General features: G+C 36.9%; 1 protein-coding gene across 1 annotated transcript in view; it reads right to left on the bottom strand.

Moving 5' to 3' along the window:
• Positions 1-1,426: 1,426 nt before the first annotated feature.
• Positions 1,427-12,363, bottom strand: part of ADGRG6 (adhesion G protein-coupled receptor G6) — a 132,929-nt gene continuing 121,992 nt past the window's right edge. Inside the window, exons 22-24 of the mRNA XM_008695046.2 lie at positions 10,208-10,309; positions 9,414-9,566; positions 1,427-4,335 (exon numbers count right to left, since the gene is read on the bottom strand). Coding sequence (XP_008693268.2) covers positions 4,157-4,335; positions 9,414-9,566; positions 10,208-10,309 — 434 coding nt within the window. The 3' untranslated portion in view covers positions 1,427-4,156. The remainder of the gene's footprint in view (positions 4,336-9,413; positions 9,567-10,207; positions 10,310-12,363) is intronic.

The raw sequence follows: 12,363 nt of genomic DNA, 5'->3' as shown, positions 1-12,363 counted from the left end.
TGGAAGCTCTCATTGGAATCTCATGACATGGATCCCATCCTTGGAATGTCTTCCTTCCTTCATGAGGGTGCATGTTCTTTGAAGAAGGCCTGCAGACGCTCCGATGTAGACAAGTGAACACAGAGTCCGGCGGATTTAGGTTCGAACCCACTCTTACTTCCTCTGTAGCCACAGCAGCTTACTTACCATCTTTGACCAACAATTCCCCCAAATGGAAGATTAAAACAACACCCCCTCCTAGAATTCTGCCAAAAATTAGGAGAGAAAGCAAAGAGAAGTATCTCGTTCCCAAGTGTGTTTACAGATTTTGATGATTTTTTTTCCTGTGAGGTCCAAATTACCCAGCTTGGGCTGAGGCTGCCTATGGTAATAAAACATGTCATTTTCCCCTCATTTTTTGTTTTGACAGGCTATAGACTATAAATGCAAACATTTGAATATTTCACATTTATTCTTATTTTTCTCTAGGGAAGCAGGAAAAGAAAACCATTACTTTAAGTATCCTTCCTTAAAATGAAGAGGGAGGGCTGGAAGAAGAAGGGGAGGGAGGAGGAGAAGGAGAGCAGAAGGGAGAAAAGGAGGGAGGGTGTGCGCAGGAGGGAGGGCAGGAGAAAGGTCTTAAATGCCTTTATATAAGAAAATTAGAATGTTATTCAACTGAAAACACAGAAGTGCTTCCAAAACACTGTACGTGTAAAGCCCAATTCCTCTAGATTTCGCAATATTACATAGGTTGGCCAGCAAATCAAATCAGTGTTTCCCATCCACTCGCCACGGCTACTCCCCAGGCTTTCTGAAGTAACCTGCTTGTATATGACTGTAGATGAATCAGAAGCAACCGCCTGCCTGTTTTCTTAACATGGCTTGGCCAGGAGTTGTGAACATTGGCTCGGAAGACCTAATTTCACAGTGGCCAGCCAACACGCCTCACAACTTAGCACTGAGTAGGGCTGGGGGCCAAATTGGCCTTGGCTCTCTGCAGAAAAGAGAGCCTAAATAACCACACCAAAGGGATGTGGGGAGGTTCTGTTCTAATCATGCAAATAAGCTAACTCACTTTTGTCATTTTCTAAGCTTCCCACAATGAAAACAGCAACTATAAGAAAACATCTCAGGACCTAACTCCATGCTATATTACTGGTTTGGTTCCCTTTTTGAGATGCTGAAGACATCCTCAAAAAAGAACCTACATGACTTCTAATCTTCCATAGAGCTTGGCTTCACATCAGTCATCTTAAGAAAATCCAAGAACTTCAAAATGCATTAATCCCCAGTGAGCTGGGTCTTCGTAATACATTCATTCTTAGTGTTTTGGCAAAGTAGCGCCAATGTCACTGGCTTAATTGGTGGCAGGTTATTTTCCAGTTGTCAAATAATCTTTTCCTATTTAAGAGTCAGAAAAAAAAAACACTCACTTGTAAAGGAATTGAACAATTTGGAACACAAACAACATAAGTATTTATTTGAAAAACATTTTCCATTTAAGTAAAAAGGCAAATCAGTTATAGTAGCTTCTTACTACTAATTCTAATTTGCACTCACAGTCACTTTTACATCATATTCAAAGATATTACTAGAGAAAACTATTTCACAAAGTATTTAGGAAAAAAATATATACAGTCTCTCCAATAGAAAGTTAATTAAAATAACAAATCCAGGCAATATAAAGCTAAGACATGAAACAAGCTGGCATTTATAAACACAAATAAATAAATATGTACAAAAGAGTCTATGCCAAAAATGGACAAAGAAAAGTTTCACAATGCAGGGAACAATGATAAGAACAGAAAGCATCTCAGGACCCTAGACTAAGACTAACACAATGTAGATAAAAAAGAGGAAAAAGAAGAAGAAGAAGAAAAAAAAAAACCCCAGGGAATCTGAATCACTATTATTCTCAAGTTTAAACTAAATTTTGGCTCCACAGCTAAATTCCTGCAATTCCTTTCTGAGGGAACCTAATGAATGTGAGAAGCCCATGCTTGGAACTGAGGGTAGAATTTGGCTCAATCTCTTAAATCCATCTGCAAAAGTTTGTATTCAGCTGTTTCTTCATTTCTCCTTACCTGATTACTGGAAATTTCAAAAGCGGAGTCGACATTGTTGTCAACGATGAAGAAAAGAAAATGTTTTCCCAGGTCTGAATGAATAGGAGCAGAAATGAAAGCCATTTTGGAAGCTCTCTCTTAAATACTATGAACTAACTATGCACTTTGGGTAGGACTCTCACAGTAGAAAGCTAATGAAATTCTCTCATGAATCTCTAAGGCTTGGGGGAAAGTATATGAAGATTCAGTGACCATTTAAGACTCTTTTTCATCTACGTGTAACCAGCCAGAGTAAGCAGCCTGTTACTCATACGCCTATAGAAAAGGATGTGGCTCTACTGTGACGAATCTTAGTGACCTGAGGTTTACTACCCTCTCCTACTATGTACACTCCTCCCCTGTGAAAGTCAAGCTGGGTAATGCTCATGTCTCCCAGGCCTGGTCCAGGCTGCTGCAAAGTGAAATGGTAATAAAAACCCACCACCATATTATCTATCATTCATTTAAGTCTGGCAAATAGCTTTATGACTGAAGATTAGCAAAAGGTGAGAGGCCCCTTGGATGCTGCATAGCCTGAAAACTCTCCTAGGTCTCCGATGGAGAGCCACCTGCCTTTTGCACAGAGAGAAAGGCCCCCAGGCGCTCAGTTCTGGCTTCTTTCAGCGACCGGCACTGCCAGAATGCCTTATCTTCTCATCACATAGGCTAATGTCTCCCAGACCTGATACTTCCCAGATATCCCGGAGCAAGTGTAAAGGGACAACATATACGGAGACCAATTTCTAAGGACCCAGATACAGCTACATCATTTAAGAATAATTTAAATGTCCTCTCCAACACACTCACTAGGAAGCAGATCACTTAGGGGAGTTTGAAAATTAGGTAAACTGCTTAATATGCATGCCTTGTATGCTGAAACCTAATTAATTTACCTATCTTGCCAGACCTCCTCTGGTTCTTATAATCAGAGGACTCATTTACAAATGATTTTTAGACCAACAATTGCAGACCCACGTGTTTATAAATTATTTTGACTATGACCAGTCACCCATATGTCTCAGTTTATATTCTTTGGAACAAAACACTTGAAAAGGAAATAAAAGGCTTTCCAATTGTGCAAATGGAAATGTCTTAAAGTCTCTACAGCAAAGGTAGGACCATAGAATCTCAATGATTGTATTTTCTAAAAGGGAGAGACTATTATACACAGTATGCCTAATGGAAATCCTCATTCCTCCCATGAGTCTGTGGGCTCAACAGATAGAAGAGAAGCAAAACCAAAGGTCTAAGAGATTCATTCTTCAACAAGTAGTGGAAAATCCACATTAATGGAATCCCAACATTATACTTCATTCAAATGTATGGGATTAAATTCTAATTAATGATGATGCTTAAACCTTGTGTCTTAAGTAAGATAAGTGAAATACTAGATATTTACAGGGCCCCATATTAACTGGGTTAAGATTTTGGAAATTCTTTCTCAAGCATATTAATTATTTTGAAGGTGAAACATTTGGTATAATAAGAACGAATTCCTTTCTAATCTTTGGTCAGACTTTAAGCATTCTTTTGTATCTGTGTTTGAAAATTTATGGAAAGAAAAGAAAACCTACTGCATTCATAGAAACTAGCACTGAGAAGGGACTTGTGGGCATCCAAACAGTTGTGACTATTCATATGCTTTTCATTGTTGAGAAAGACAATATAGCAAATGGCCATATCCAAAACCTAAGAGTGGGGCATGAATGAGCTCTAAGCTATGCTTGTCCCTCGCTCTGCCCCTCCCTTGTCCACTGACTTTAATGTCCCCCACCTCCCTGAGTTCTGATTAGTCTGATCCAATTACATATTTTTTTTAAAAAATCATATTCCCTGTGGCTACTGGGTCATGTTGCTCTCAGTACTAAAGTTTTAGTGATGATCAAAACTCCCCCATGGAAGAAATACACCGAAAAGACAGATTTTTTAAATTTCACAAAAGCCTTCTTAACAAAATACATTCCTCACACACGTACACACAGCATGTTCACGTGTGCTAGTCACGGTTTTCACTGCTTGCAGAGTTTCACGTCTCCGTAGACGAATTCTTCTCTTGTATACTAAACGCATTAAAACTTTGTGCTGTGGCTGAAAGTGTCTGACATGATAATATTTTTATAGAAGTTATCTGAATGAGCATTGCAATAACCCTTGACCTTATCAATGACCTGGTGGACGGGGATGATTGATGTTTGTTCTCCATCAGCGTGGGTCAATTTTGACGAGGATTTGTCCATGGAAGCATTGTCTGCAAGAAATGACAGCAGAAATTAGACTGCGAGATGAGCAGGTGACATGCCTAAGGGCCACCAAACTGGACACTATTTTGCACATTAAAGAAACACAAAGGAAATGAAGGCCTGGTTCTTCCTTAGGTTAGGTAGTAGGCAGCACTAACATTTCATGCTTTCCATCTTCAAAGTGCATTCCTATGCATGAATGAATGTTAATTTGCCTTCTAGTAATGTATGTTTGAATTTGTTTCAAGAAATGTTCCTGTAAAGTGGCATTTTTCAAAGAGTCAATGAATAGAATAATCAGAAAATTGCCACAAAAATATAATGTGACAAGTAACTCAAAAGAAGCAGGGACAGATTATATAGCCTATAAATTAAAAGATGTCAAAACATCTATGAAAGAAATGTTTGATGTCTAAGATATGATTTCAAAATAATACGGGGTGGGGGAAATGGGTAGGGTAGATGACCATGAGTTGATAAGTACAAAGGGACTCATTACACTATCCTCTCTACATTTTATATATGTTTACCACTTTTCATAATAAAAATTTTTATAAAAAATAATTCAAGAGATGTTGGAGAATAAAGTGAATGAAAATAAACATGAAAGGGTATTTTGAACACATTTCCCCACAGTTTTTAACTTATAAAATGACTGGAATATAGAAAAAGGTATCTTTTATTAATTATTTCTCAATGATACAAATCAAAATTATCAGAAATATTGTAAGTATGTGTTTTTATTACCTAGGCTACATTCTCAGAATGACGCTACTGCTGATGCCAATAATATCAGAGCAATTGATGGTAATAAAGGACTGCTAAATACATTTCTGTTCTGAATTCCTCAATCTTATTTATTTATCTATTTATTTATAAGTTTTAATTTTAATTCCAGTTAGTTAACACACAGTGTAATATTAGTTTCAGGTGTAAAATTTAGCTATTCAGTGCTCAACATTGTATATTTAAGTATTAATTTCCTAGAGCCAAAGGCTTTCTAAAATTAGTTCAGATAGTAGTCTGAAACTCACATAAGCCCTATTATCTACAAATACATGTGGCTATCTTCACGTACCCTATGAATATCTTGTAAGTATCGACTCTCTTTCCCTTCCCAACACAGTTGGGAGAAAATTTCTACCTTAAAATTAACCGCAGGGATATCGCCCCAGTGAAGGAGCAAATGTGACCTTCTACAAAGTATTCCGTTCCCTACATTGTATATTCTCTATTTACCGTGGAAGAGGCAAAAATTCTATCATGAAAAATTGCTTCTAGGAATCACAGCTCCAAATTTGGAATGTTTGTTGCAGGCATTTTTATGCTTTGAGTAAGTTGTCTCCAGCATGTGACATAACATGAAAAATCCATCAGTAATTGGTTTAAAAGCCGTCATCACTGTATCTGTTGTCTTTGGAAATGAGTCAAAGCATTCAACTACTGTTTTGTGTTGAAGGAGACCCTAAATAAAATGAAGGCTAAAAGAGGAAATGGCGTGTCCACCCCATACTAAAGGAAGAAAGAGAGAACAGGTGGCTCATGGGAAAAATGGCAGATTGAAGCATGACAGAATGATTACATCCCAGGACTGGTGAGAAAAGGCTTAGGGAGTCACTGTAGAAAGTCCCCTCCCCATTTAGCTCTCGGCAAGCTGATTGATTCTGTGCTTCCTTCAGTTCATATATTCACTAGCCATTGGTTTTCTATTGGGGATTTTTCTATTGATTCAAACATCAGTAACAAATAATTTGTGCTTGATGTTTTTAGAAAAACCACAAATCCTCAAAGAAGCTTCAAGGATACACTCATTCTGCTTCATTGACAACTTCCAGTGGCATGTGCCTTTTAGAGATTTTTGACCAGCTCTTTTCCAAATTTTCTGGGTCTTCATAGTCAATAAAGTAGAATTCTGAGGAAGGGCTGTAATTCAACATGTATGCTATTCCCAGTCCTCTGGCTAGACATTACATCATTAACAATAGAGATTTTGATTATAGCTGTAAGTTAGAAAACCAGGGGCTAGGGAAATGAACTATTATTTGACCTATGCTGAAATATCAAAGACGTAACAATCTTCAAAAAGCAGGCTTGGAATTGACAATTTCTCTATTATGACTTCTATGAATGTACCATGACATAGCCAGTAATTCACAAGAGCAGTGGAAAAGTAAAAAATTTTACTCTCTTCTATAACAAACTTCTCAAGTACTGCTTTCTTTTCATTATTTTACCTGATATGTGACCCATTAACTCCAGAGCATGGTACATTTCCTAGAAGGAGCAGCTTGCAGACACCCCCATGCAGAGAAGAACCAGCACAGCACACAACCATTTGAAATTTCAGAAATTCCAGCTCAGTGCAGGAATGTCATTGTGCTAGCTGAGAAGTATCGTAAAGAACAAGCAATTTTGCTGGTGCAGCAAGAGCCTTAGTTTAATCCATGCAAATATTCTTTTATTACCTTGCAAAAAATTCATGCATTCAAAAAAGTAATAAAAGTTTACCTGAATGATCCACTTTTGCTGAAGGAATGCTCTTAGAAGACATTATCTACACCATAAACATATGAATTTCTAGATCAATTCCAAGAAATAAACCAACTAGATATCCATGATGATATGCAGTGACTTTTTGCATACTCCAAGGGACCCAAGAACACCAGCAGTCACCCTGAGAACTGGCTCGGTAGCTTAAGGCCATTTGTACATCAGTTGATTGGAAGCCATAAATTACTATGTCACAGAAGTAATGTCACATAGCTGACTATATCCTTATGCTAGTTGACAAGAGCTCATTTAACCCCAAGGTTTTGTTGTGGGAAACAGAAAAACAATAATGCATTCCTTTTTAAAAAACATACATAACACTTTGAAATAGCTAAGTGTTTCTTTGGTACCCCCATTTCTGTATTTCTTTTTATCTTTTGGTCGATTTTCCCCATGATCCTTAATATGCTTAAACATTTCATTAATACTTCCTAAATGCCCCCTGTTCCAAATGATCTACCTTGTTATTTTCTCTCCCCTTTTAATAGTGGCATTTTTCTGGCTAGCTATTCTCAGCTGTGTTAAGAGGAAAACAACTTAATTGGTCTGAACCCTATTCATTCACAACTGATGTACACTGCACTAATTGCATTTTAGAAGGACAGGCAAAACGAGTATCTAATTTTTTTCTTATAAATGGGATTGTTTTAATTTCTCTTTCTGCCACTTCATTATTAGTGTGTAGAAATGCAACAGATTCTAGTATATTAATTTTGTATCCTACAACTTCACTGAATTCATTTAATACTTCTAGTAGTCTTCTAGTGGAGTCTTCGGGGTTTTCTAAATATAATATCATGTCATCTCCGAATAGTGAACGTTTTACTTCTTCCTTACCAATGTGGATGCCTTTTCTTTTTCTTGTCTGATTCCTATGGCTAGGTCTTCCAAAACCATGTTGAATAAAAGCTTTGTCTTGTTCCTGATCTTAGAGGAAAAGCTCTCAGTTTTCACCACTGAGTATGATATTACCTGTTGGTTTTTCCTATGTGGCCTTTCTTATGTTAAAGTATGTTCCCTCTAAAACCATTTTGTTTTTATCATGAATGAATGTTGTATTTTGTCAAATGCTTTTTCTGCATCTGTGGAGATGATCTGTATAAGTATGTAATTTTAAGGCTCATTAAATAAAGTGAAATATTCATTCATTATAAGTAAAAGATATTTTGTGCCAGGCAACCACCAACTAAGTAGAATAATCTATCTCAGACTATACATCTGTTATCAACTTTCTTACACAGGTATTTAAAAAAGGGATACACAGACCTCTTAATTTTGGACAGAACTGTTTGTGTACAGGGCTCAGAGGCTTCATTTTATTCTGGAAGAGAGCCCATAGCTTTTATTTGATTCTCGAAAATGTCCTGTACTCCAAGAAACTTTTAGAACTGTTATCTTAAGCTGCTCTAAGTTTTCAGATCTTTCTTTAATTTTGTAATTAATAAACTCTCTAAACATTCAAACACTTTTCTGTAGTGCTACCTTGAATATCAGGCAGTGGCCATTCCATGGTGTAAGCAGGGACATGTAAAAGGATTCAAATGTACATAAGGGTCATTTGAAATTAAAGTGTTTGCAATAAGAACATTTACAGATACATTACACAACACACTCCCTATCTGTAAAAAGCCAAATATGGATCTCTTCAGCGTCATTCACCTCTGCTTATGTTTAATAACTAAACAAATTCAAAATTAAGTCATTTCCATTATCCTTTTAGAAGCATCTTTAATTAGGAAAGTGCTGGTGCTAAGTGTTGACAGCTGTTTGCTTGAAGTATAATTAGTATTTCAAAATAGCAATTCTGCTTTTTTCCTTTGAAATTATTAAAAGATTGCAACTTTCCACACCATTCACTGGCTATCAAGTACTGCAAAAGAATCTTCATTTCCACATTGTCTTCAGGATTGTTTATACACATGCTCAGTGTCAGAACCTGTGGTCACTGTAAACATCATGAAAATCCAGAAGATGAACAAAGACATGATGTTTCTCATTATTCTGTATCACTTTCCAAATATGATGCTCTCTATTGTATCATATTTAATCAGTGATTTAAAGAGCAATTGGCAATAACACTTCCAGAAGTCTTAAATGAAATACATCCTGGATGGTGATTCCACCTATTCTCATGTCAACTTGCCAATTAACTTTCATAATAAGTTATAAAACATGAAATATGCAGTATTATGAAAAATTGCAACTCAGTTTCTATATTTTTAAAATAAAAACAAAACTTTCTAAATACCATATTTTTGAAAAGAAAGCTAAGGTTTGAATCAAACGAAGTTACAATAGTATTCAGAGCTAATATTATGGCTATGTGGATTCAATTTTGGTTATAAAACTTAAAAAAAGACAAAATGTTCATGAAAGTGTTGGATAAAGTCTTCAAATAGATTTTGATTATCATAAATCTAACATAAGCACCCTAATGGGCACTGTTATCCATCAATCTTCATGGTATGCCAAAGGCAATAAGAAGATGATGAGACATGGACCAGAGAACATCTTTACCACCATCAGAATGACTCACCAGTGTGGCTATTCCTTTTGAAGTAAGTGGTAGAGCTGGATTTAGATTTGGATGTAAGGTATGTTGAGTTGGACCCAATGGAGCTTGAGGACAAAGATTTTCCTAGATTATCAGAACTTTTCTTGATGATATTGGTAGCTGTCTTGCTCCAGTCTGAAAGAAATAACATCTCTCCATGAATGTGTTTTAGGGGGCATATGTTCTACTGTGAAGAATCATCACCACATCATTTAAGTAATTTAACCATTCAATTTTGTATATGCTAGCAATGGCTCAGAGAAGAGACTGGCAAATGAACAATAATAGACTGAAGAAGTTTCAAACTTGACCTGTGGCACATATTGTTGAAAATCCTACTTCAATTTTGTAAGGATAAGTGATAATCAGTGCCAAAAAAAAGTAATACTACTTTTCAAGTATTTTTTTATACTAAGAAAAATGTCTTTGCCTGATAATGTGATTGAGGGCCTCACAATCACAATCTCCTTGGAAGGGAGAACATGGTATGGTGGAGCCTCTGGATATCTGAGTTGTTAAATTAGACACAAAACCTTGGACAACTCACTTCACCTGGCTGGAATTCACGCTTCTCTGCAGAATAGAAGGGTCAGGCCCCGAGTCCTCCGATGGCTTGCAGTCCTAATATTCTAAGACTCCAACTAAGCACCTTCACATGCACCCCCTTTACAATTTGCTACCATTGGGACTGGATTGCTCGGACAATGGAAGACCAGATGACAATGGTTTCTGACTACTCTTAGGTATAAAAACCAATTACCAACATGGCCCTTTACCTGAGTTGTCTGCTAACCGAAATCGACCACAGCAGAGATGCCGCCTCCACTGTTTCTGAACATTCTCCTTCATAGCACAGTGGAAAATAAATATAAATAAACCTGGCACAAAAGAAAATATAAACATTTAAGCCAACAGACACATTTTTAAAGATAAATCCTGTGAAACACATGGATTCATTTTAAGTTTTTTGTTTCTTTTTTAAATGCCTGAGTCACTAAGAAACAAACATCCTAAGGGATCTTGAAATACGTAATAGATGTCTTTATCCTTTAGAAAAGAGTACAAAGGCTCAAATAAAACTAGAATAATTACACATATCTGATTCTGTCTTTGCCTGTTCTATTCAGCAATTATCATGACTTGACCTAGAGATTAAGCTGAAATGGGAACTATTCAATTTAAGAGGCATTTAATACTTCCCTTATGTTTGTTTTAAAATTCTGTGAAAGCATCTCAAAAAACATAGGAAAAAAAAGAGAAAACTGAAAATATCTATAAGTTCTATTGCAATTTGGGTATTCTAAGCCATTTTATGTATGCACATTATTATAAGTTTGGGTCATAGAAAAATGGCATTTTTGCAGGTCAAAAATGGCCAAAAAACAGCAAATTCATGTGGCTCTACCTTCTCTGCTTTAGTTTCTCAACATTTTTTAAAACATTTTATTTATTTTAGAGAGAGAGATTTTATTTATTGATTTGAGAGAGAGAGCACACAAGTGAGTGAGAGACAGCATAAGCATGAGGGGCAGAGGGAGAAGAGAATTTCAAGCAGACTCCGTTCTGAGTGCAGAGCCCAACAAGGGGCTTGATCTCTCGACCCTGATATCACAACCTGAGCCGAAACCAAGAGTTGGACGCTTAACCAACTGAACCACCAGCTGCTCCCTGGCTTGCTATATTTACTATGGCTACACTGTCCCCGTAGGTACTCATCCCCTCCAGTCATGTGCTGTGAGTGCCGTATACTAATGTTTACATTTGTCCCCATTCCCTTCTCTTCTGCCACCACTGCCACTTATAGGACATCTTCATTGGCTGTATCTCCACTTAGCAGCATCTCAAACCCCTCATGTTCTAAATAGACATCCTCTTTGTCACTACCCTCAAACCAACATCTCAAGCTCACTCCTGCCCAACACCATGTCAAAGGCTCTTCCTTCAAATCTTTCCATTACTGCATCTTATCTGTCACTCAGGTGTTAGATCAATTGTTAACTCCTCAAAGAGGCCATGACCAACTATTTATTTCATTTTCTTTTTACCTTTATGTTTTGGCTCTAGTCACATCCTTGCACATACTCTTGTCAGGGCACTAATCAGTGCCTGATATTCTTGTATTCCTCATGTATTTATTTACTTGTTTGCTTGGTTGTCTTTTGATAGGCGATAGTAAGCTCCAAGGGCACAGGGATGTTTGTCACCCAGTGCTGTACTGGCCATTCCCAGAAGGATACCAGGAACTAAGCAGGAAACCCAAGAATGTTGAATGAATGAATAGGAAGCATGATTAACTGCTCATCTATTTACATGGGTTGACTGAACACTTATATTCTATATTCTAAAATGTGTTAAATGTATTTAGGGATAGGGGATAAAGATAGGAGTACAACACAAATTAAGGAGCCACAGAATATAATGAAAACATATTTAAGGCAAAAGTTTCTAAAAAGTATGCAAGCTAGTTGCCCCTTAGTAATACCCCCATGTAACCAGAATATCTACATAAAGGAGGGTCTTTTAGAGGACGTAGGGCTTGAACTGAACCTGAAGAAAGCTTTGGGTAGGGAGGCAAGGGAAGTCTCCAAAAGGGGTAATTCATTCAGTGACTACTAAGCACTGGTAAGCAGGAGGAGCTGTTGTTTTAGGAACTGGATATTCAAAGGTAACCAAGGTAGACGATCATTGCTTTCAGGAGGCAGAGGATCTAGCATGGGAAGGTATAAAAGTAAAAAGTATTACAGTACATTTAAGGGACATTAAGATTTATCTGTTCTTTTCGAATATGGAGTATTCATCAAAAAAACCTGTAAATGACATTGTAGTATGTACAACCGGAAAAGTGGGGAAAAGTACTGAAAGTACTCTTTTGATGTGTGTAGTTAAACTTGGAAAATATGTCTAAGGTTATGCTTATATGTTTTTATGTTTC

The sequence above is a fragment of the Ursus maritimus genome, unplaced genomic scaffold (assembly GCF_017311325.1).
Source record: "Ursus maritimus isolate PB19 unplaced genomic scaffold, ASM1731132v1 scaffold_13, whole genome shotgun sequence".
NCBI lineage: Eukaryota > Metazoa > Chordata > Mammalia > Carnivora > Ursidae > Ursus > Ursus maritimus.
Note: the sequence above shows the minus strand (reverse complement) of the source record. Positions and strands in the feature narration are given on the sequence as shown.